The sequence below is a fragment of the Labeo rohita genome, chromosome 5 (genome assembly GCF_022985175.1).
Source record: "Labeo rohita strain BAU-BD-2019 chromosome 5, IGBB_LRoh.1.0, whole genome shotgun sequence".
Classification (NCBI taxonomy): domain Eukaryota; kingdom Metazoa; phylum Chordata; class Actinopteri; order Cypriniformes; family Cyprinidae; genus Labeo; species Labeo rohita.
The window spans coordinates 13,074,619-13,100,980 of NC_066873.1; the positions used below are offsets into that span (position 1 = coordinate 13,074,619).

The following is a 26,362-nucleotide window of genomic DNA, read 5'->3' on the forward strand; positions in this document are numbered from 1 at the left end:
AACCACTGCATGGACTCATTATAGGGTAGATTTGCACATACACTGCCAACACACATTAATGTTCAAACAACATGTTCAAACAGATGACCCCTTTAAATATAAGCATGTGTGTGTGTGTGTGTATATATACACAGTTGAAGTCTAAATTTTACATACTGTATACCTTGCAGAATCTGCAATTATTTTACCAAAATAAGTAAAAAATGTCAAAAGTCATTTTTTTTTATTTAGTGACCTGACCTGAATAAGATACTTCATATAAAAGATGTTTACATATAGTCCACAAGTGAAAATAACTGCTGAATTTATAAAAATGACCCCGTTCAAAAGTTTACATACACTTGATTTCTAATACTGTGTTCTTTCCTGAATGATCCACAGCTGTTTTATTTTTTGGTTTTAGTGATAGTTGTTCATAAGTCCCTTGTTTGTCCTGAACAGTTAAACTGCTCACTGTTCTTCAGAAAAATCCTTCAGGTCCCACAAAGTCTTTGGATTTCAGCATTGTTTGTGTATTTGATCCCTTTCCAACAATGACTGTATGATTTTGAGATCCATCTTTTCACACTGAGGACAACTGAGGGACTCATATGCAACTATTACAGAAGGTTAAAATGCTCACTGATGCTCCAGAAGGAAAAACAATGCATTACGAGCCAGGGGTGTAAACTTATGAACAGAATGAAGATGTGTACATTTTTCTTATTTTGTCTAAATATTGTATTTTTTTTCATTTAGTACTGCCCTTCAGAAGCTACAGAAGATACTTATATGTTTCCCAGATGACAAAATAAGTTAAATTTACCCTGATCTTTAAATGTATGTTAACTTTTGACTTCAACTGTATATATACAAAATTGTAGTCCGCCACTGATTACAGATTACATGATGAAAACTGTAGTTAGTAAAGTAATCTAGGTTAATCATCATAGGTAATCTTGTTACTTTTTAGATTACTTTTAGATGACTTTTTTTTTTTTTAACCAAACTTGTTTTAAACTTACCACTCATTATCAGTAATACATTTCACAATTATTTTTTTTTTTACACAAAGTGGTTCCCCCAAATTCAAAAGCATGGATTTTGAAGTTATTTACATGACATTTATATGACCATTCAATATTGTGATTATAGTCAAAGCTAAATGGTATGGCAGAGAGCATGATTTTTAGAAACTTTAAAAGAGGAAAAAAGAAGAATTAGGGAAAATAAATAAACTATGAATAATTTACTGCCATTGTGTGAATAATATGTAATCATGTAATTCATAAAAAAGTAACTGTAATTTGATTACGAGTATTTTAAAATGTAATATAATCTAATTACGAGTATACATTTTTGGAATCTGATTATGTAATCCAGATTACATGTAATCAGTTACTACCCAGTTTTATTTATTTATTTACTTATAAAAGTGGGTATAACTGGAGTGAAACCAAGTGTCTTATTAAAAGGTTGCATTAAAAAAACTTCAGCAAAAATAATAGTAAAATAGTAAATAGTAATAAATAATGTTCTAAAATAGTATTAATATAAATCCAGTCTTGTTTCTCATCAAACATAATTCCTGAGATACGCAAACAAGCGTAGCCTGTAACAGGAAAGATGATTAAGTCATATTGCTAATATTTAGGTCTTTACACAGTATGACAGATAGGGACAGCAGCCCCTGATCATTTGATTTCTATTTGTAACAATTACATGTCACTATTCACATGTCAGGGCACAAGCGTGAGGTGGGTCCCCATGAAGCCCTTCTGGTCTGTCCTGCACTGGCGCAGCTGTGGGGGGTTCAGTCAAACAGATGGGCTCAGACTGCCCTCCGCCCTTTACGGGTCCCTCCCACACACGCATGTATACAAACTCTCTCCCTTTACCGTCCACACACAACACACACTGACGTGCATACAAAGGACAGCTGCCCGTACCTGCCAACATTCAAGCCTGGACTAATTACTTCCCAGTCATCAGTTACCCAATGGGCCCTGGACAACAAAAGCAGAGGGGTGGGGGATCATAACTTCACAGAGCTTCATTAGAAAGGGTCATTTATCAGGACTAACAAGCCGGGGCTACACAATGATGGTCTCTACACTATCGTTGTCACAAAAGTTTCAGCATCAAGCACCAATGTTATTAGAGCATAACATTACAAATGATTAGATATACTCTCTATATGTTTTAACAAAATGTAAATAGCACACAGATGATGTCCAGATGATATACTTTTTGTGAGTTAAATATAAAAATAGTCATCCTTGGTGGCTATTTTGACTGGTCATGACATAAATGCATAAAGGAAACAAGAAGATGAATGGATGAGCTGTTCAGAAGGGCTTAATTATGGTGGTGACTGAATAAAGAAAATAACTTTAATATGGCCAGGGCAGCTGGGGCAAGGTACATGATGAAAATATAGGGCAAAAATGGACATAGGATATATCTAACTTTAATATATTCAAAGAAAATTAAGTGCAAGTGAGACTGGGGCTAGTTGTCACATAAGGAACCTCAAAAGTATATTTGTGACCCTGGAACGCAAAACCATAGTCATAACTGTCAATTTTTTTTAAACTGAGACACATCATCTACAAGCTGAATAAATAGGTTTTCCATTAATGTATGGTTGAAATGCAGCGGTTTGAAAATCTGGAATAAGAGGGGGCGGGGGGAAATCAAAATACTGAGAAAATTGCCTTTAAAGTTGTTCAGATGAAGTTCTTAGCAATGCATATTACTAATCAAAAATTAAGTTTTGATATATTTACCATAGGTAATAACAATATCTATTGTGATCTTTACTCAATCCTAATGATTTTTGGCATATAAAAGAAAAAGAAATAATTTTGACCCATAAAATGTATTTTTTGGCTATTGCTACAAATATATCCATGCTACTTACGACTGGTTTTGTGGACCAGAGTCACATTTTATTAACTATAAAATTTGAAATCTAAAGTCATATCACACAAAATGTATTTTCTCTAACCATATAGTGCATGTTGGTTTCAGAAATCTAGTTCAAAACATTCTTAAATTATTTTTATAATTTATTTTAAAAAATTGTATTCATGGACATTTTTGGCAATGTTCACGTAAAAACTGAGGTGCATAAGTTCAGGTTTACGATCAATCAGTTCCAAAAAAAGAAAAAAAACAAAACAAAAAAAACATGCGCTCATTTGAAAGAAAACAAGCTAAAAGACTGAATTGTTAATAACATTACATAATAAGACATTTATAAGCAATTTTTCAGTAGATCAGTCCCCACAAGTGTAAGGAGGTAGAAAAAATATCCTGAGAAAAGTACAAAAATTATTATATAAAAAAAATAATTGGGAGAAAGTTATACCCTGTTTTAGCAAAGTCAAAGTTTTAGACCAATGCAATAAAAAAAGAAAAAAAGAAGATCCTCTCCGAGCCAAAATGATCGGAACACAACATGAGGGTGTAAAATAATAATAATAATAATAATAATAATAATAATAATAATAATAATAATAATAATAAATTAAAAATAAATAAATAAATGTAATTATATAATTCTAAATTATATAGTTGAAAATAATTAATGCAGTTACTTGCAACAGCTTTTGTATGTGTTATTGCTGCAGGACCTTTTAAACACTCATAAAAATGTAATACTGTCCTTGCTATTTAAAAAAAAGTAAATTAAAATGTATACACGTACAACTGAAGTGACATTGAGTGACAAATGTTGAATTGTGCACTTTATGTGAAGTGACTATTAGAAAAAAACATTGTGATCCAACACAACAATAGGACATAATTATATTTCTATCGCAACTAACTGAGCCAGATCTCTGAGAGAGGGAGAAAGAGAAAAATGGAGAGAGATATAAAGAGAGAAGGAGAGAGAAAGAGAAAGGGAGGGCTGGAGGTGGGGTGCTTACTAATGAGAGCAATGCCTAGATGGGCTGTAAATAGGAGTACCAATATATCAAAAGCTATTCTCTTCAGTGAAGGCTGTGAAATCTTGAGCAGACCCTTTCCTAATTGAATTTCATGCCTTGCTTTTGTCATGTGCCACTGCAGCTTCTGTCCCACCAGCTCTATACAGCAGCAGGGTCCGAAAAGGAGGGAGAGACCGTGCGCATGGGACCCAGAGATTAACCAAGGGTGTGCACGTCATTCGGCTCGCCCGAAAAGCGTGCGCAGTCTTATAAAAAAAAAAAAAGTCGATCCGAGATTCAAAGCGCGATAACGAGGACGGAAGGAACATGCGGAGAACTTCTGTCGGGATACGGACGCAGAAGCGATTCCCCCACCTGCACACACTCCGGCCCCCGTCTCGGCCCCACCACAAAGGCCCCTCCTCTGGCCAGATCAAGGGGCTGGATCCCATGAATTAATTACTGTCCGCCTCTCCGCCTCCGGGTTATTAATAGTATGAAATGAGCAATAAAAGGGCTTAGGAGTGGGAACAGGGGTGGCAGACTGCAGAGGTGATCCGGCGGGGGGGACAAGAGGGGGGATTTGCAGAGACAGAGAGAAACTTTTGTGGACAGGGAGAAAGAGAGCAGAAAACACTATGGTGCTAATCTTCAATCCATCTGGGGTTCATTAGCATTTAGTGTGTTTGCAGTTGCCAATCAAGCCTTAAAGGCGCCTTTCTCATCCTCTTTCAGGCCTCCAATGTAAGCCCTGTTAGAATGGCGCGTAAAAGACTTGACAAAATATTTTTGGACAAGTGCTTTTGTCAGCGGCCTCACCCCCCCCGAGGATTGGCCTCTGTACCGGCGCTCTCAACGGCACAAGAGCTCAGGCACACAATTCGCCTATTACAGCCGCAAAGCTTATTATCCCCCAAAATAGTTAATAATTAGATTAAAACTTCAAATAAATGAAGTGCTTCTGTGAATGAGCCAGGCGTAGTCTCGCTACACGCAATCTGTCTCGCAGTCTATCAATATGGATTGCCAGGATCTCTCTCTTTCAGAACGCTCGCACAATGCCGCCGCAGATGCGGCCGTAAAGAAAATATTATAGCCATGTGTCCTTTCTTTGCAGCACGAGGAATTCATGGCCTTTGCGAGAGAGGCGGCGACGGCGGCAGAGGGAACGACGTAGCCATTTAAATGTCTTTGTGGTTAAACGCTGGTTCTTATAGCTATTCACGGCAAATTTATTTGCTGATTACGGTTGTGATCGACGTTGAGGTTGAACGCAAAGAATGAAGAACAAAAATGTGGAGAGAAAATAAAATAGCTTTTCAAAGAGCATAAATACATCTCTTCCTGGGTTTCGTTTCAGAAGGTTGATATTTACATTTAGAACCTATTTGTGTTTTTATCTTTAGCTGCATTATACTGACATTTATGCATGCATTGATGAGTTTCTACTTATTATAAAGTGTTTACTGAGGACAACCTTCAAACTTTAGATGGAACAAAGTAACTAAATGTCAGCTTTAGAAACTACTAAACACAAGCTGGGCTAAAAAGTCTGAGACGTCTAGTGAAATTGCTTTCATTATTTATACAACTATTTATACAATATGGTGGCTAATTTATATGAATTTGTACAATCTGCTTATTGACAGTTAAAGGTGGATCTTCATGGTTTTTCTGGTAACACTAAACCCTAATCCTAACCCTTACCATATAGTAATAGCATGTAGTTAACTCTTATTACTCAGTACTTAAATGTATAATTACAATGTAACGAGTTATGTTTAGGTATTGGTTAGTGTTAAAGGGATAGTTCATCCAAAAATGAAATTTCATCCTCATGATGTTCCAAACCCGTAAGACCTTTGTTCGTCTTCAAAACACAAATTAAGATATTTACAATGAAACAGCAATGCAACTAAAATGTTCCCAGACAGCTGAACCACTAATGTCACATAGACTATTTTAACATATTTTAACATGTCCTTACTAAGTTTCTGGGTCTGGGAACATTTCAGTTGCATTGCTGTCTATGCAGAGTCAGAAAGCTCTCAGATTTCATCAAAAATATCCTAATTTGCAAAAATATCCTAATTTGCAAATATCCTAATTTGAAGATGAATGAAGGTCTTACAGGTTTGGAACGACATGAGGATGAGTAATTAATGACAGAATTTTCATTTTTTGGTGAACTTTCCCTTTAAGGGATCTAGAATAAACTCACACAGAGTAAGGCATTATGTGCTTTATACGTACTAATAAACATCAAGTAAGCTAGTAATATGCATGCTAATAAGCAACTAGTTAACAAAAAGTGTTCCCTAATCTAGTACCATTGTATGAATTCATACAAAATTTCTACTTTAGAAAATAGTTCATGCTACCAAAAGTTGAACTGAAAATTTTGCACGACTTTCACATTAGTTTAGTATTAGGTTTGTTTTTTAATGACAGCAGAACTCAAGCTGCGAAAACAAAACATGATGTTCACCATCATAATCTGAGATGATCAAAAAACATCTTTGGCTTCAACAGAAGAAAAAAATGGTAACACTTTACAATAAGTTTCATTAGTTAACTACATCAGCTAACATGAACTAAGAATGAACAGTAACACTTTAGAATAGGAAACACTTATTAACTATTAACTCCGACTTTTCCCCTCAATAAATCTCTAATTTGCTGCTTATTAATAATTACTAAGGTAGCTGTTAGGTTTAGGTATTGGGTAGGATTAGGGATGTAGAATAAGGTAATGTAGAATAAGGCATTAATATGTGCTTAATTAGTACTAATAAATGCCAAATATTCTAATAATATGCATGCTAATAAGCAACTAGTTTAAAAAAAAAAAAGTAAAGTGTTACCCATTTACAAAATACAGTTGTTCATTTTTAGTTCATGTTATCACAGTGCATTAACTAATGTTAACAAACACAGCTTTTGTAAACGTTGCAATTAACTAAGATTAATACATGCTGTAGAAGTATTCCTCATTCGGTAACACTTTATTTTATGGCTTCTTAACTAGTTGCTTATTAGCATGTATATTACTACTAGCCATTATTTAGTACTAATTAAGCACATATTAATGCCTTTATCTGCATGACCATATTCTAATCCCTAATCCTACCCAATACCTAAACTTAACAACTACCTTACTAAATATTAATAAGCAGCAAATTACGAATTTACTGAGGGAAAAGTCGTAGTTAATGGTGAATAAGTGTTACCTATTCTAAAGCGTTGCCTACATTTTTGCAGCACCTTAATTACTTACCTTACTGCATGTTTTGTGGCAGTTTTAAAGTGAAATGCCCAGAGAGTGGTGCTAAAAAGCACGTATTCCTGCGTTTTTATCATGCTGCTTGAGGTACTTACTAAGGCTGTTCAGAATTCAAATATCTGGGGAGTGTCGCTAAAGTTTAATGCTCTAATCTTGTTGGAAATATCCTTTACACCAAACCCAACCTAAAATCTTATCGGCGTTAACAAATGCAAAAGCGATATAAAAATGCATCTGAACTTCCAAAATACAGATTCAATGCAGCTTCAAATGGCGTTAAACAATCTCAGCCAAAGAAGAATGAAAGGACTGGTCATTTTCCAAAAAAATTTAGAGTTTATATACTTTTTAATCTCAAACACTTGCCTTGTCTATTTTCTGCGACACACAGGCAAACTTTGTGTAATCCAGATCAAAAGAGGTCAAAAAAACTCCCATCTCATTTTGTCCTCCAACTTCAAAATCATCCTACATCACTGTTTTACCTTCTTTTGTAAAGGGCATTTGATCTTCCTTGCATGTTCACTTTGTAAACACTTGGTCGGTACTTCTGCAGCAATGTTGGACAATTTTGAATTGGATTACACAGAGTTTGCATGCGCATTGCAGAGAACAGACGAGCGTTTAAGATTAAAAAGTATAGAAATTCTAAATCTTTTTAGAAAAATAACCTATCGTCTTGCTAGATAAGACCCTTCTTCCTCGGCTGGGATCGTTTAGAGCTCTTTGAAGCTGCATTTAAACTGCATTTTGGAAGTTCAAACTCTCGGGCACCACAGAAGTCCACTATATGGAGAAAAATTCTGGAATGTTTTCCTCAAGAAACATAATTTCTTTACGACTGAAGAAAGAAAGACATGAACATCTTGACAAGAGGTGAGTAAATATTCTGCAAATTTGTGTTCTAGAAGTGAACTTCTCCTTTATTCAAAACGCCTTTAAACTCTGTACCGGTAAATCATACTTTGTGTGAAAAGGAATAAAAGTTGTCAGAGTTTTACTGCCTCTACTGTTCAACTGCAGTGATTCATACATATACTAGGTACGTTTTTTTTTTTTGTTTTGCAAACATGTATATCGATGCACATATTTCCAATAAGCCTATAGGTAGCACATTAACTAACATTAACTAATGGAACTTTACTGTAAAGAGGTACTGAGTGACATGATCAATGTCACTAATTTACTTTGTGACCTATTTCTTCATTTTTCATGCCATTTTATTTAATAACATTTTACGTCAATGTTTCTGTTTAATAAACAATTTCTAAGTTTTAATCAGACTTTAAATCTCAGACTGTCTTTGTAGTCTCAGACTTCTGGTTCCAGTGTTAGGCTGTAAGAGTGAAGGAGAAGCAGATCAGAAAGAAAGAAATAGAGTCACAGAAAATGGAATGGGGGGGGCTGCGAATCCAACAAGAATAGAAAGAAGAGAGCGCAATGATATTTTCTCATCTTGATGGTTTCACTCCACCTGAACAAACATTCACAGCTGGAGGCTCGAGAGAAAAGAGAGAGCGAGCGACTCAGGGTGAGAAAGGGTAAATGAGAGCGAAAGAGTGCACGACATGTAGACAGAGACGGTCTATAGAGGTTAAATACCGCTTAGTTTGTGAGGTCACATATACTTGATCTGATGAGAACATGTAACAGTCGAGGGAAGAAAAGTGCATTTCTATCTTGAATTAAAGGCATTGTTGGGAATACCGCTGATCATTAAATGAAATTCCAACTGCATTCAGCGTGCTGAAAAGAAAAGAAAAAGTCATTTTTGTTTGAAGATACTCGTCCCTGGAGCTGTTATAGAATGTTTCAGCTTGATACACAAGAGAGGAATCTATTTGAATGTGAAGAGAGATGGTCTTCACAAGCACATGCACCTGCCACTTATTAAAATAAAGACAAAAAAAAAAAAAAAAACCATCACTCTGTCAGTCATTCTAAAAACTGATCAAAAAAAATCACAGAAACTCTGTACCCTGGTTGTCCAGTTGTCGGACATGGCAGTGTAACCCCGTTTCTCTCGGACAACCTTCTCAATCGTTCTCTCGCTTTCTCTCTCCCTGACTCTCTTTAAATCCTTGGAGCAGTTCAAGAGACAAATTGCTTCTTGTGCCCGTATCAATGCATTTCATTTAAACCTCCTCAGCAGGGGGGTCCGGCCGAAAGATGTCATTCTGCGAGAGAGGAAAAGATAAAAAATATGCGGGGGAGAAAGAGGAGAGCATTGGAGGCAAATGGGCCGTGAACTGAACCATCATGTAGCCGCTAAGAACCTGCTTGCAGGCTTTATTCAATCGCTTCTCATTGTGGAGCGGCGGGCAGCTGAATGCTCTCTTTCAGAGAGGTCTGCAGCATGAACTTAAAGCAAGTAAATTTCTATCTTTCTGCGCATTAGCTGCCTCATTGCCCTTCATTTGAGTCCCTAAGAGCCCAGAGAAAAGAAACTGGTGGTGGTGGAAAGAGGGAGAGAATGGAGTGAAAAGTTAGCCACATAGGCAGAGAGGATGGGAAAAAGAGAAAAGTGGGAATAGAAAAGAACCGGAATAAACCGAGCAACCATTTCCATTTTCAAACTATTGCACGACGACTCTCGGACTACGTCGATACTAATGACAGTTATCATAAAGTCCTCGCTTTTTCATCTATGCCTTGATTTAACTCGTGACCTCCAAAGATATCTGAGGATGCGGCCGATGACCGTCCCTCGGGCTCTTGCCGTGGTGTCAATCAGACCACAGAAGACAATAGAAATCACCGGCAGATCGCTCACACTTCCTGTAGCACTGTGAGGCATAATCTACCCCTCCTTCTCTTTCCTCTCCTCCACCACAACATCAACAGGTTGCTCTTGCCATGATCAAAGAGGCTCTTGTGTTTATCCAACATTGACAATAAGAGCAAATGTTAGATTTCGTGTCAGGGATAAAGGGCTGTAGGAAGTGTGTCGAGAGCTGGGAGGGGCTGATGTTGACAGATCCCTCGAGACTGAAGAGCACCTGATCACCTGAGAGCTGAGTGAGGGTCGATGCAACAGGTGGATCTATGTGGTTAGCAAAGCTGCATATTTTAGACGAAGGCTAACGTTAGTAGGTCTGAATTAAGCATGAAGGGGTTGCAACCCATGTAGCTCTTACCAGTGCTGGGGAAAGCTACTTTTAAAAGTAATGGATTACAATAGTGTCACTCCCTAAAAACGTAACTAATTATGTTCGTTACTTTTAATGGAAAGTCAGTGTTTCCCCTGCCATTATATTAGGGGGGCGGCCCGGATATATATAGCACCAGATCACAACAGAAGTCATTTAAGTTTACCTTTTGCTATAGAACTGGTCTATACCTTGTTCTTTTATTAAACAAACGAAACAGTCTTATGTTATGTATCTTATTTACACAACGGCATGTCATTTATGTCTCTACGTAGAAGCGTGTCTACAATGTCTCCTCTGCGAAAATGGGATCACAGAGTCCATTCATAAAAACGGATTTACTCTATAGCGCAGAATGCCATAGAATTTGTACATTTTTGGATGAATAAATCAAAAGTAGGTCTCTCACTTAATTTGAATCGCAATATGGACTAGTGTCTGTGAATATTAAAACGCAAAAAGACGGTTTAAATATGAATCCTACATGTTCCGCTTGCCTCTGTATGAATAAACAGCGGAGATGCGGTTTTGTTTACTACACAAATACTGAAGCACACGAGACGCTTGTGGTGGTTTTCGGCATCTGCGTCTATATGTATATGACTACATAAGTGCATGAACTTAATCTCCAGAGCTGCTGTGAGAGTCACTTCATGTGAATTTTACCATTTCATTTGAGAAAATTTGCATCATATCATAGTGTATACACACAGAAACTAACCGACAACCTACAATATAATGTAGGTGTTTATATATTCCTATTTGTGGCAAATTTAAATAAAACACGTAAATGCTAAAAAATATATATATATATTACAACAAGCCTGGAACAGCTTGCACATATGACAGTTAGCGCAAGCTAGAGAAAAGTGATTATTAAGTTTTAAATATGGATATTTTTCTTAGAAACATATTCACCCTTTATTCACCCCCCTGGAGCTGTGTGGAGCACTTTTTATTATGGATGGATGCACTTTATGGGACTTCTTTTAGACTGTTAAACAGAAACACCTGCCTACTGCCATAATAGATCTTGGAAGAGCTAGGACAGTTTTTAATATAACTCTGACTGGATTCAACTGAAAGAAGAAAGTCATATACACCTAGGATGCCTTGAGGGTGAGTAAATCATAGGCTAATTTTCATTTTTGGGTGAACTAACACTTTAATGGATCTCTTGGACTTATTAGACCCCCCTTTTTTTTTCAGCCCTTTTTCACTCATCGCCAAACATAATATTCAATATTGCCCTCTGGCATTTCCAGTATTTTTGTTGTAATTATGACAAAGATGCTTGTTTTTAATTTTTGTATTAATATATTGAATTAAATAACATAATTCTTAATATATATTAAACAAATGAACCACAATTGATTATGTTTTGTGTTCCAAAACAACATGGGGGAAAATGATTTCATTCACATCTTATGGGTTTTCATTTTTATCATTATAATTTAGGGTTAGATTAATTTAATATATTAATAATTATTTGTTTTGATACATCAATTTGAAGGGTCATTCTGTAGCCACTTTGTAAGTTTGCTAAGGCTCCCTGGTTGAAAAACACTAGAGTTGAGAAACGCACTACGTCTATATAATTAGCGCATGCAGCTAATTTAATGTTGCTATTTTTTTTTTTATATTATATGCTATCACAAAAAAACTGAGCATCCTGCAGATAGTACAAGGAGAACCCTCTCCAAGATTGTCTCTGATGCCCCTCATGGGAGTTGTGTATCTGGACGGGTTTAGAATAGGGATAGGAGATAATTAAATATGTAAATAATATGCAAATAATACATAAATAAATGCCTTTAAAGGGATACTTCATGCAAAAAATTTAGTTCTGTCATCATTTACTCATCCTCAAGTTGTTCTTAACCTGTATGAGTATCTTTTTACTACTGATATATACATATATTTTTTTAAGTGCATAACCAAACAGTTGATTGACCTCACTGAAGTCCACAGTATTTTTATTATTGAAGTCAGTGGGGTCCGTCAACTGTCTGGTTACCCATATTCTTCAAAATATTTTCTTTTATGTTCTACAGCAGAAAGAAACTCACAGAGGTTTGGAAGAACTTGAGGGTGAGTAAATTATGACAGGATTTCATAATTCATTTTAAATTCATTTTCAGGTGAACTATCCCTTTAATTTTTAGCATATATGCTACATACAAATAGTTACAAATTTGCTAACTACTGTTGCCAAAGTATAAGATAAGTCATGAAAATTTTGGTTCATTTTCCGAGAAGGAAAATAATTTTTTGCATTACGTCTTGAATTTAAGAGTTCACTACCAAAAAGTTGACCTCAAAGCTCTCTAGCATGGACTAAAAGTCATAAATCTCCTCTAGTAGCCATCCTTCCACTACAGTCCTTAACTTATCAACCTACCTGTTGCTAAGGTAATAGTTGGTCTCTAGGTATAGCACCGTGAAGAGATGATTTGTAGACGTAATGCTGAACTGACCAATCAGCATCTGGGACAGGAGCCTTTTGTGTCTTTTGAGAGAAGGTAACGTCTATGAGAGAACAGAAGAAACATTCTGACATCAGACCAGATCGCAATCACAAATCAACTACTGATCAAATTACCTGACGATCTGTCAACAGTATTAGTGATTTCACAGTGCCAGCACTGAGAACAGACAACTGTTTAACTAGAGAATCCTTGGATGATTGACAGTGCTAACAAGTGTGAGAAAGAAGCCACATTTCCACACACGTCACATCAAAGAGCAGAACAAGCATGACACCATTGAATCTGACTTGCTGAACTTGAGTCACCCTCACCGATGACCCCTTTTATGGCTTATGAGGAGCGTCGCTCATGAATGCCTCCGATTTTGCAGCGCATGGTTAATGGTGACATTTGGCTGTCGGGGCGCTCCGAGTAAAAGCGTCCCGCACACACAGTGGCCTGCGGCTGGGGCTCTAACAATGGCCGGGACCACAGTGGACACACACACTTCCAGCTGTGGCTGACCATCCTGGCCTCTTCTCCGGCTCCCATGAAATTGGAAATTATCAGGGCCGTTTCTGGTGACAAATCATTGTCTGTGTGTTCCTGCCACTTTCCAAGGAAGGGAACAGACCCAAGGAGGGAAGAAACTCTTTTTGATGAGACTTGAAGGCTGACCTTGTCACCCTTATCCTTCAAAAATGCTGACCCCACAGAGATAGACTCAAAGTGTGGCCTGAGGTTGACTCTCTTAAAGTGCTACATTGATCTTTAACCGTTCCCACATTTCCCGCAGAGGCATCGAGACCTCCAATATGCCAACGGGAAAGCTGTATACTTCAACCCCCCCTCCTCTGTACCTTTAACTAAAGGCTTGTGAATGGGGTTTGTATGGCAAACCTGAGGTATCTTCACTGACCTGCAGCTGAACTTTGCCGTACCCACAGCATCTTTTCAAACCCGTGCTACTGTGGCCAAAAAAGGAGGCAGTATTTGTTTATAAATAACGTTTCCTTTACAGAGCCATCGCTGCTTGGCTAAAGGCTGAGGAAGTGAGTCGGGCTCAAGGAGGAGGAAAACAAAAAGATAAAGGGAAACTGCCAGTTGTGTTGCCAGAGGGCCTGGTCTCAATATCAAACCTGATTCAGGGCCAGATACAATAAGCCTGTGAAAAGGAAATCAATCTTGTGCTAAATTAAAGACTTATCAAGGAAAACGAATTGTGCAAACTGTAATAGCACTCTGGCAAAGTGGTACTGAATAATCATTACAGGGGAAATAAGCTAAATTGTTCAAAAGGGTGAACATCTCAGTAACTATAAGGTTTTCATATCTAAGCCAAACCAGACAAATGTGTTTGCTCTATAGTTGTTTTGTATGTTGGTTTCAAAGCCCTTTTATATTAGAAAAACTAACGAGTTCCAGTATGATAATATAACACAATAAAACACAATAAAAGTGCACTGACATACATGAAACAGGAGTCCACAGAATAACTAGTCATCTGTATAATGAATGTGGATTTCAGAAAAGGTGAGTTGTGTTCTCAGGACTAAACTATTTCGTAAATGTCACAGAAGGAAAAGTTTCCACGTACCTTAAGTGCTAAAAAAGTAATACTCATTTGATGAAGAAAAACATCTGTTTGACATTTTTTTCGTAATTGTTTACTCTTCAGATTTTGCTGAAAAGCATATTTTGGTTATTAATATGCTGTAGCTTACCATTATCCGTTTTACTGTTTGTTTTTTTTAAGTGACAAACCAAAAATGTCCCATTTTTTCCTGGCTAATAACAGTCATAGTTTAGTAGTTGTTTGGTAGTCAAATCATTAAGCTAGAAACTAACATTAAAAATGTCTGACTAGTATCTTAATAGAAACTGACATTAACAACAAGCCTAAAATAAGACTTATTCACTGTGAAAGCTAGTGCAGATACATTGAGAAAACAAACTAATCATTTTGAAAAAGCATCATGGCATTTTGTGGTAGCTACTTTCAGTATAGCAGTCCACCAAATGTTTAACTTTGTAGAAATTACCTAAAAATACAAAACAATACCATATCAGATATTTCTGGTTTAATTAAAAGTTTTCTTTCAGCATGAAAATCGATTCACGTATTTTTGCACGTTGCGTTTTATACAATGTGTAATTAACAGAAACAGTAAAGGAAAAAACAACAACAGTTACCTTAAACGATTAGCAATAGCTTATTTGAAGACACCAATGGGTAGGTAACTGAATCTAATTATGAGACTGAAAATATCATATTTAAGAAAATGGTTTGGCGCAACTGGTCCCCATGTAGTCTCAACCATTAGAAACGCCTTTAGCGCCATCTACTGCTCAACCTTACGAATGTATGACCTCGCTTAATAAAGTTTTCAAAAAAATAAATAAATAAATAAATAAATAAAAAAATATAGATATATATAGTGAAATATTTTTTACTATGTAAAATAAATGCTTTCTATTCGAATGTCTTTCAAAATGTAATTTAATCCTGTGATCAAAGCTAAATTTTCAGCATCATTACTTCAGTCTTCAGTGTCATATGATCCTTCAGAAATCATTCTAATATGATGATTTGCTGTTCAGGAAACATTTATTATTATTATTATAAACAGTATAAATCTTAAAACAATTAAGCACTTTTTCTTTCAGGATTCTTTGATGAATAGAAAGACCCAAAGATTAGCATTTATCTAAAATAAAAACCTCTCCTAACATTATACACTGTATATCGTTCAAAACCTTGGAGTCAGTGTGTATGTGTGTATGTGTATGTGTATGTGTATATATATATATATATATATACACACACACACTTATTTATCAAGGATGCTTTAAATTGATCAAAAGCGACGATAAAGACATTTATAATGTTACAAAAGATTCATCAAATGATTTATCAAAGAAACCTGAAAAAATTATACTCCGATGTTTTCAAAATAATAATAATAATACATTTTTAAATAGCAAATCAGAATATTAGAATGATTTTGAAGCATCATGTAACTGGAGTAACAATGATAAAAATTCAGCTTTTAATACAGGAATAAATTACATTTTAAAAATAGAAAAAGTATTCATTTTACTGTTTTTGCTGTACTTTGGATCAAATAAATGCAAGCTTGGTAAGCAGAAGAGACTTGTTTGAAAAACATTCAAAATCTTACTGTTCAAAAACTTTTGACTGGTAGTGCGTGTATATATTTATTTGATATATGAAAAACATTTCTTTAAAAATTTCTTCAACTGAAAAGGTTGTAAAGACTGTAGTGATTTCACCTCTCTCTTAATATACAAAAACAAAAACATTGTGTGAACAGGAATAAAACCACCTTTATGCACTGCAACTGATCCCAGACCATATTTATTCTGCAACTGGGACAGAATGGAAGTCCTGTGGTGATCCTGGTTTTCCTGGCGATCTGCTAGTCTCATAAACTTTAATTAAAACACTATCTATATCAGGGGTCACCAAACTTGTTCCTGGAGGGCTGGTGTCCTGCAGACTTTACCTCCAACTTTCCTCAACACAACTGCCTGGAAGTTTCAAGTATACCTAGTAAGACCTTGATTAGCTGGTTCATGTGTGTTTGATTAGGGTTGGAGCTAAACTTTGCAGGGACACCGGCCCTCCAGGACCAGATCTGGTGACCCCTGGTCTATATAAAAATGTTGTCTAGCAAAAACAGCTGATTTAGTGTTCTCTTAACAAGCACAAAAGGCAGATAATGCACACATGACGAGTCTTTCTGCACAGTCACATTTTTGCTTTTTGGGGTTTTCAAGAAGAAATCTGCAGACAGACACACAATACCATTTTAAAAGGATTTCCTTTAAAAATATTCTCTATATTTTAAAACATATGTATAAGTGTAGTACATTAATATTAGGTCAATCATTCTTGAGGCATGCAAAGATAGCTAATGTAACTCTAAAGATTAGGCCTACACAAAATCTTACCACTTCACATTTATGTGCTAAATGTTTGAGGAAATTTTCTTTTGACTTCCTGCTTGTTGTGAAGGTTTGGGAGACACCTGACACGACCACGGTTTTAAATACGAAAAATAATGTCTCAAACATTTTTGTTTATGTTCAGACAACCATTCATCTGTGTTCATGTCATTTAGACCAGAAGGGCTGTTTTTTTGAATATCACTAATTTTATTGATTACTTTAAAAAAAAAACAAAAAAACCTAGAGATTAAAAAAGAAAAATTAAAACAACCAACGACATTTTTTCTTTTCCCTTTATATGTCAAAACAAATATTTAAAACACTTAGAAAACCAATATTTTTCTGTCATTTTTTGTACAAAGAGGATAAACACTGAGTCTGACAAACCACAGGGTTTCAATATTGTCATCTCACTCTCTGCTTGTTTCGAGAAACACTATAATTCACTTTTTGTAAACTTCAAAGTGACCTGACAACAGCGAACACGCTAACTAACAGCTTCTTACACGGACATGAGATGCCAACGAATCTTTAGAATGGAATGGAACGCTCTTCAAAATAGCCTTTAAACTTTTCCGTCTGGTAAAGTAATGGTAAAAAATTTTCAATACTTCTTCAATCTTTTTTTGCGAAATCTTCGATGACCTGTTTGGCTTGTTGATGGGGACAGATCAACACATTTAAAACAACCAGTGTGCAACAGTTTTTTTTTTTTTTACACAGCAACAATATTAGTTGAAGTCCAGCCCATAGACAGCACTTGGAACAAGACTGACCGAAAAAAAAAAAAAAAAAAAAAAAAAAAAAAAAAAAAAACTTTATGACATCTGCATTTTACTTCAAATTAATTTTGTGAATTAAATGGTTTAAATGAATTTAAAAGCAGAATGACGTATATATCAAATGACATCTGCATTTTACTTCAAATTAATTTTGTGAATTAAATGGCTTAAATGAACTTAAAAGCAGAATGACGTATATATCTGAAGGATATGTCTTTGGTTTGCTAACTTGCAATTGGCACCGAAATAAAAAGGCAGAGAAAAATGGAAAAGGAGATCATTGTTATTCGTTCAACACAATCGCAGCTTTGATAACACGGATGTTTCAGATTTTCAAGGGGGTTCTCAAATAACAGAATCGGACCCGAACCTTAGAAAATAAATATGATAAACTAATATGTCTAAAAGTGCTGGTAGAAATAATTCAGTAAGCACGCAAGATGAAACACACAGACAGTGCATGAGATGTGGAGAACGGGTCGTTCTGTTGGTCCTGGGGTGTTTGTGAGGCCACGTCTCAACTGGCTCGTTCCTCCCTAAGTAGTGTACCTGCTTTGTGTGAAAGCTGTTGCCAAAGGGCAAACTACTGAGTGAGCGAGTGAGCCGTTTGAGTTCAGTCCTGTCTCACCACTCTTTCTTCTTCTCATCCATGGACACTCCACCTGGGCCTAGTGCTACTACCAGCAGAAGGCCTCCGATCACCGACGTGGTCTGGAAGAAGTCGTACTTCAGGAAGTCGTGCATGGGCTTGTAGGCTGGTATGGTCCAGAAAGCGTTGAAGTACACGTTGATGGCCAGCAGCCAGACGACCAGGGTGAGGGCGGCTAGTTTAGTCTTGAAACCGATTGCCACTAGGACAATAAGAGCTGTGCCCACCAGGTTCTGCAAGATCTAAAAGCAAACACAGATACTTTAGAAAAAGGAAGTCGGTGAGACATGCGACTAATGTGAAACGGTGACACAGGAAGCAGGATTTAACACTACAGAAATCAAGTATGCAACAGAAAACCTAGTCATGTCTGCCCTATAGTGGTGAAATAGATCATTACAATGGAGAAGACATCTTTAATGCTTAGGGTAATGGCTCTCAACTGGTCTAAAATTATTATTGCTGTGAACTGAATTGGCTAAACAATACGGCAAATAATCAATCAATGCCTGGTTTCCAATTTTCTTTAAGAAACTAGTGCTTTTATTCAGCAAGGATGCATTAAATTGATCAGAAATGACAGTAAAGACATTCATAATGTTACAAAAGATTTCCATTACAAATAAATGCTGTTCTTTTGAACATTTTATACAATATTGCTGTTTTTTTTTTTTTGCATTTTCCTATTTTAACAAAGTACAATTATATGATTTTAACAGTTTGCCCTTGCTGTCTTTGACTATCAAAACAGACTTTAACAGTGTTTGGCATCAGTCTGAAATGAATGATGGCTTGTGGCAAAAATGCCACCAAAAAAAAAAAAAAAAAGCCCCATAAACTCAACACAAAAGGGCAAAAACGCCCCTGCACAACATATTACGGCTGTTGCAATTAAAATTTAATGTGAGAAGAAATTAAAAGTGTCATTTTGCGGAATTACAGTTAGATTAGCTCAAACTGCAGCAGACTGAGCCTTATAACCAATCAAATACGTTTCTGTTGAATTTAGGAATGCACTGGCCAATCAGAGGCGATTAGATTGGTCAGCGCTGAAAACAAGCCAATCAGAAGTGCTTAGATTAGTTGGCGCTGAAAACGAGCCAATCAGAAGCGCTTTGATTAGTCAGCACTGAAAACGAGCTAATCAGAAGAAACGCCGGAGCTGTTGATGAGTGCACAGACTCGCAAATTCTATCATCATAAACAACACAGTGCAGGTAGGATGCAAATAAAAGACTAATTTTGTAGCTTCAGTGATTATAACAGGAGTTTCCGCATAACTTGCGCTAAACTTGGCTAACGTCATGGACCGACACGTTTGTCTATGAAGCCAGAAAGTGACGTGCCTGAAACGAAACAAAAACGTTTTATATTGTTTCTGTACTGATATTAATAATCATTATTACAAAAAAAAACAATGATCTACAATAAAAAATGTTGTCATAATATTGCAGCCCTATGAGCTCCTGTTTTTTTTACATGTATGATTTAGATACAATTTTAAACAGTCTATTGTTATTGACAAGAGTTTAAAATTGATTAAAGTAATTGGGTAAATATAAGTATTTGACATTAAAGACAACATATGGTTTTTATAATAATGTGATTATAAAAATTGCCCTCACAAATGTAAACCATTGCCCCTTAATGAAAAAATTCATTTCTGACCCTGGCTTGTATGTTTGCTAACCCTGAGCAGTCTGACTGCCCTTTCTATTATACATTTATATAAACTGAACCTAAACTGGGTGTTTCAGCCTACATCATGACGAAACTGACACAAAAAGTCCACCACGAACCCACATCCTGAGCAACACAATCACAACATTATCAGTATGATTGTGAGCCTGCAGCACTTATCTGCAGAAACAGCTGAACCCGGTGCAATAAACTTTTAGACGTTCTGCCAAGTCATAAGATGCGGTTTATGAGCACATTTTATAAAGCCAGAAAAGGCCAACTATAAACGATAATGACTCCACATTCAGTCATATGTAAACAGGGCTGATTGAACCCAGTCTTATACCCAGTTCTAAGCTTGTTTCTAAAATTTGTTCAAAGATAAGCAAAACATTAAAAAAAAATTGTTATTGAGAAATTGCTGTAATATTCTAAATGCCATTTTCTGATGCAATTTCAGTAGGTATTTTTTACAAGCAACTGCAAGTGTTAACATTAAGACCTCAATTAGTTTGTGATTCTAAGGATGGTGTCCTAATGAAGGCATCAATAAAAATAAAAATAAAATAAAAATATATATATACACACAGTAGAAAGCACAATTCAAAAGAATGGGGTCAGCAAGATTTTTTAAATAAATATTTTATTATTAAAATTAAATTAAATCTGCATACTAAATAACATGTATTTAACATCATGCATTAAACTGATCAAAAGTGACAGTGATAAAATATAAAGATATTTATATATATACTTTATTTAAATTATTTGTATTTTTTATTTTAATAATTTAATTAGTTTCAACTTTTAGTTATACTGTTTTTTATATTATTTATTATTTGTTATTATAAATAAATAAATAATTAAATAATACATATTAAAATAATAAATAACTACATTATTTACTTTATTAAAGAAAACTATTACATAAAATATAAAATAAAATAATTAATAATATTAACAATTCAAAATATATAATGGTCATTCATTACAGTAATTTATTTTCATGAAAGAAAAAAAAAAATACATGACCTCTGTGGGTTTCTCTATATGCTGCTATGAACTTAAAATCAAGCAAGGTAAAATACTGAATGTGATATTGTTTTATAATTATTACCTAGTAAAGTTTGAGAAAAATGAACTGTAAGATTTTTAATGTTTTTTTTTTAAAAGTCTGTTCTGCTCACCAAGCATGCATTTATTTCAAGTACATCAAAAACAGCACACGTCTAAAATATTTTTACTATTTAAAATTATTGTTTTCTATATATCTGTTAACATATTTTAAAATGTAATTTATTCCTGTGATTTCAAAGCTGAATTTTTATCATTTCTCCAGTCACATGATGCCTATTCTAATATTAGGATTTTTTTGTCACAGAAGCTTTTTATTACATAAATGCTGATCGTTGGATCTTTCTATTCATATCAAATCAATGCAGGCTTTGTGAGCAGAAGAGAATTCTTCAAAAAACAAAAAAACAAACAAACAAACAAAAACAACAAAAAAAACATTAAAACTCTTACTGTTCAAAAACGTTTGATTGGTTGTGTTTAATTAGACATTTCTTTGTGATTCACCCATTTATCAGGTTAAGGATATTTTGCTCACCGAGAGGAAGCTTGTATCAAAGTGCAGGAGCGTCATAAACATCAGCACAAGCAGGACTCTGCCACCCAGCTGCATGTACTGTTTAGGAGAGCTCTCTCTCATCGTGGGGACCCCAGCAAACATACTCCTGCCCTCAGAGCGTGACTCCGCAAGCAGCAGCAGCAGACCTCCACCCAGAGCCAAATTCCTGAAACACAGAATGACATGATCAGAGCATAAAACACAGGATGATCTACTCATTCCTAGCTTATCCTGAAAAGAACCTACCTCATCAAAAACTTCGGGTCCCAAAGAATGCTATAGGCAACCGTCTGCAACAGATAAAGATCAGGACTGTAATTAAACAGTTTAACTCAATTATAGTCCCATCCACAGATAAAATCTAATTACAGTCCTAAAGAACACAAACAGAATGCTCACACCTGTAAGGCGATGATCCCAAATAATCCAAAGCAGGCATACTGCACAAAATTCCTACTCAGGATCAGTATACAACCACCTGTTTAACAAACAAAACATCCATATAAAAATTTGTCAGAGATATTTCCGCTAAACAAACTTATTTTAAGGTGCCAGTGTTACAGTGTAATTATACATTTACGTAATGAGTTATATTAATTAACTACATGTACTTACTATATGGTTAGGGTTTGGCTTAGGGCTACTTGCATGTAATTCTGCATAATTCATTGTTATTATAATAGTAAGTACATGCAACATGTATAACAAGGACACCCTATAATAGAGTGTTACCCAAACTTCTTACCCAGCTGTCCAAGTAAGTTGATTAAAACAAACAGCGAAGCCAGGAAGAAGCCACATCCCCACGTCGTCTCAATATATTCTTTCTGCTCACTCCACTGGAACCACATGCGAATGCCGTCCTCCAGGAACGTGCTAATCAGACAGAGACGCGCTATGTGGGGCAGGTACTGCTTCGTCACTCGAAGGAACTACAGATGAACAAAAAGACAAAGATATGAAGATCCCCAAATTTAGGCATATGCAATAGTAATACTTGCCTTAGCAAACACAAATGTTAAGTCATTCTCAACATGTCTATCCACCTCATTTTCCAGGTGGGCGGGGCCATTTGTAAATTGCATGGGTCTGGCTTCTGGTCTCATCCACGTCCAGCTATTTTTAGCAGTACAAAACAGCTCGTTTTGCTGCTTGATATTGCAAATTGGTGTCTTGCCATATTTTAATGTATTATCTTAAATATGAACACACTGATTTGCAGTGCAAACATTTTTACCATTAACTGCACGTTGTTATTCTTCTCATTATTTCCCTATGCCGGCTAATGAACCAAAATGCTTACTTCCGCGTTAAAGAAAAAGGTGGGTATTTTATGGATTTTTTCAACAATAACTTATGAAAAAGGCACAGCGTTGTGCTAATTACGTGCATAAACTACAATCTTAACAAGTGTAAATGACCTTGTTAAGATACAGTGCCAGTCAAAAGTTTTTGAACAGTAAGATTTTTAATGTTTTTTTAAAGAAGTCTTCTCTGCTCTCCAAGCATGCATTTATTTGATCCAAAGTACAGTAAAAACTGTAAAATTTTGAAATATTTACTATTTACTCTTTAAATAATTACTATTTAAAATAACTGTTTTCTATTTGAATATTTTAAAGTCACATGATCCTTCAGAAATCATTCTAATATTCTGATTTGCTGCTCAAAAAACATTTTTATTATTATTATTATTATTATTATTATTATTATTATTATGTTAAAAACAGCCAAGTAGAATGTTTTCAGCATTTATCTGAAATAGAAATCTTTTGTAATAAAAAAGAAAAATTAAATTATACTGACTCCGTGCTTTTGAATGGTATAGTGTATAATGTTACACTATATAATAATAAATGTTTTCTTGAATATTTAGCTTTGATCACAGGAATAACATTCACATTTTAAAATATATTCAAATAGAAAGCAGTTATATTAAATAGTAAAAATATTTCACAATATTACAGCTTTTGCTGTATTCTGGGAGGCTTGGTGAGCAGAACAGAATTCTTTAAAAAAACAAAAATCTTACTGTTCAAAAACATTCGACTGGTAGTGTACTCTACCATTCAAAATGTTTGGGGCCAACTTAAAAAAAAAAAAAAAGAAATTAATACTTCTATTCAGCAAGGGTGCATTAAATTGATCTGAAGTTACTGTAAAGACATTTGTATCGTTACAAATTAATACTATAATTTTAAATGATATTTCAAACATTTAGGCAGCTGCTTTCAACAATGATTTTATTAAGAAATGTGTCTAGAGCACCAAATCAACATATTAAAATAATTTCTGAAAGATAACGTGACACTAAACATTGGAGTAATGACTGCTAAAAAATCAGTTTTGCCATCACAGGAATAAATTACATTTTTAAAATATTTTAAAATAACTAGAAAACAGTCATTTCAAATTGTAATAAAAAGATCATCATATTACTGTTTTACTGTACGTTTGTCCAAATAAATGGGGCCCTGACGAGCATTACAGACATTTTTACAAAAACATTAAAAAAATCTTACAACAGTAATTAAAGTCAACATAAAAGGGAAGAACATTTTTTTATAATCTAGCACAGATTTATGCAATTAGAAAGCTATTTTATTAGCTTCTTACAGACAAACAAGATAAAATAAATAAATATATAAATCCATTTACTTCCCACAAACGTCATATTTTTTCCAAGTAAGCGCTAAAACAGCTCTTTAAATGAATACTGCTTAATGTTTAACCCCTGAGCTCCAATTACCCTTTTCACTTCTTCCCACATTTTAAGTCAACATCAGCGCACAGGTGGCCAAAAGCACATCCATTTGCAACTGATGACTCACAAGGGCTACATCTCCAGCATTTGAATATCACTACGGTGTACTAGTAATCAACCTTTCCCCCTTCCTCACGCAACAGGTGTTAAACAGAAATGTACAAGGAAGGATAAAGATAATGCAATTTACTCTTCCAGGAAGATCACAGCATAGTACACGCTCTCTGATGCTCAACCTGTAACATGAGCTAGCTTGTTAAACGAAAGTAAGAAAAGAAAGAATTAGGCTAACAATTTGCTTGTAAAAGACAACGGCAAGTTATAGCATTCTGTTATTTTTAGAATGAAAAATAAGCACATTTCAAGATTATTAAAATGCATGTACTTTAACACACGGCAGCGTTTCATAATTATCTCAGTACTCGAATGTGAGCTTTGACACTGCTCTCTGCTAAGCCCCGCCCCCAGATGATCCACATCAGCACTAAGACGACAACGGGCCAATCAGCATTCAACAAGTACCATGCAAGACTAAATGAATGGGAAGAGATCTCAGGGCCAATGTCTGCCTGTGTGTCAACACTTTACTCGTACTCTGTGTGCCTGGAGGATATCTGACTTGTTTCCAAGCAGCACAAGAATATCAAAGAGCATAAGATTTGCTTTTTGCTATGTGTTTAAAAAAGCAGGATTGCTGAATGAGAGCTGTATGAACCAAAAATGCTATTTTTTTTAAATATGGTTCCTGGTGCTGTCTGATAAAACTTTATTAAAACTGAATAATAAAGACAGATGCCATTGGCTGGGGTTTCATTAAATTACTATAGTGACAATTAGGCTATAAAGAAGTAAAATGAGATTATGAAGGCCTTGAAAACTCCAAAACTGATAAAACATTCACAAAACCATTATAAACCCATATTAGAATGACATATTCATAAAGCTGATGTATATTATTAAGCCCAAAATAAGCAAAAACAACACAGTATGCAAAAAAAAGGCCTCGAACACATCCAACAATCTGCAACGTAAACAATTTCTATAGATTAATATCCTGCTGTCAATTTCCTTTTGCATATGAACCGAAAAAAACTCATCTTTTCCTTATCAGTCATCTATATATGCGCAACATACACTCTTACATCATCATATGAACAGATGTTTGAGGACAATAATGAAAACGATTGAAGAGTAAAGTTTGTATGCCATTCAAACACTATGGGTTCACAAAAGTGCAGTATGCATTTATATATATTTATATATAATATAGTCATAAATCAGGACTCGAAAGCAGCCCTGGAAAGCATAAGATAGTTTCGACTAGACCAGAATGACATATAACGTACATATACTTCAGTCCTTCAAGTCACAAGACTAGAAGTTGGTTAATAAACAAACCTCATTTGCTGCCAAGCAAACATGACCCGATAAACGCCGACACGGACTTTCCTGAACTTAGCAAGCGTTTGTTTAGTAAATAAGTGCGGTCTCCGTGATTTACTGTGTAAGTTGGCTGGCAGGGCCTTCTTGTCTCTCACCTGATCCGCCACGTCCTCCGCGTTGCTCATTAAATCATTTTGAGCCATGACGCCAAAATCCGAGAGCCGATTCCCGTTTGCAGGACACGTTTGCTTGTTTGACTGCTTTTAGTCGATATCTGTGTCCGCTCGCAGGTATGTTACAGGTCTCGTACTAGCCTTGCTATGCCGTCGTCTGTGTGTACTAGAATGCCATCTCCGCCCCATAATGCCCTGCACTTCGTTCTTTCGCCCCCTGTAGGACACGCGTGTAACTGCATGCCACGTGTACTGATCAAGCCAGAATATGGAGCTCAAGCGGTGATGTCTGACACATCAGTCTATTTTATGTCTGTAATGACATATATTTTCATAGACTGCCTTTTTCTGATTGGCAACAAGTTTGCAAATAATAAATAGTTAACGCATTCATAACCTCTAGACTGGACTATTGTAATGCACTGCTAGGTGGTTGTCCTGCATCTTCAATAAACAAGCTAGATAGTCCAAAATGCAGCTGCTAGAGTCCTTACCAGGTCAAGAAAATATGA

General features: G+C 35.5%; 1 protein-coding gene across 1 annotated transcript; it reads right to left on the minus strand.

Moving 5' to 3' along the window:
* Positions 1–16,428: 16,428 nt before the first annotated feature.
* Positions 16,429–26,049, minus strand: surf4l (surfeit 4, like). Its single transcript, XM_051110225.1, has 6 exons — positions 25,833–26,049; positions 22,276–22,462; positions 21,932–22,008; positions 21,777–21,820; positions 21,510–21,696; positions 16,429–18,459 (listed from the first exon to the last, which is right to left on the minus strand). The coding sequence occupies exons 1-6, from the start codon at positions 25,878–25,880 to the stop codon at positions 18,193–18,195; spliced, it is 810 nt and encodes a 269-aa protein (XP_050966182.1). The 5' UTR covers positions 25,881–26,049; the 3' UTR covers positions 16,429–18,192.
* Positions 26,050–26,362: the final 313 nt, after the last annotated feature.

Excerpts from the sequence above, each read along its gene's own strand:
- surf4l (XM_051110225.1), bottom strand. The coding sequence starts at position 25,880 with ATGGCTCAAAATGATTTAATGAGCAACGCGGAGGACGTGGCGGATCAG. Across the intron at positions 22,463-25,832 it reads CGGAGGACGTGGCGGATCAG|TTCCTTCGAGTGACGAAGCA; the intron begins GTGAGAGACAAG and ends GTTCATCTGTAG. Across the intron at positions 21,821-21,931 it reads TTGGGATCATCGCCTTACAG|ACGGTTGCCTATAGCATTCT; the intron begins GTGTGAGCATTC and ends TATCTGTTGCAG.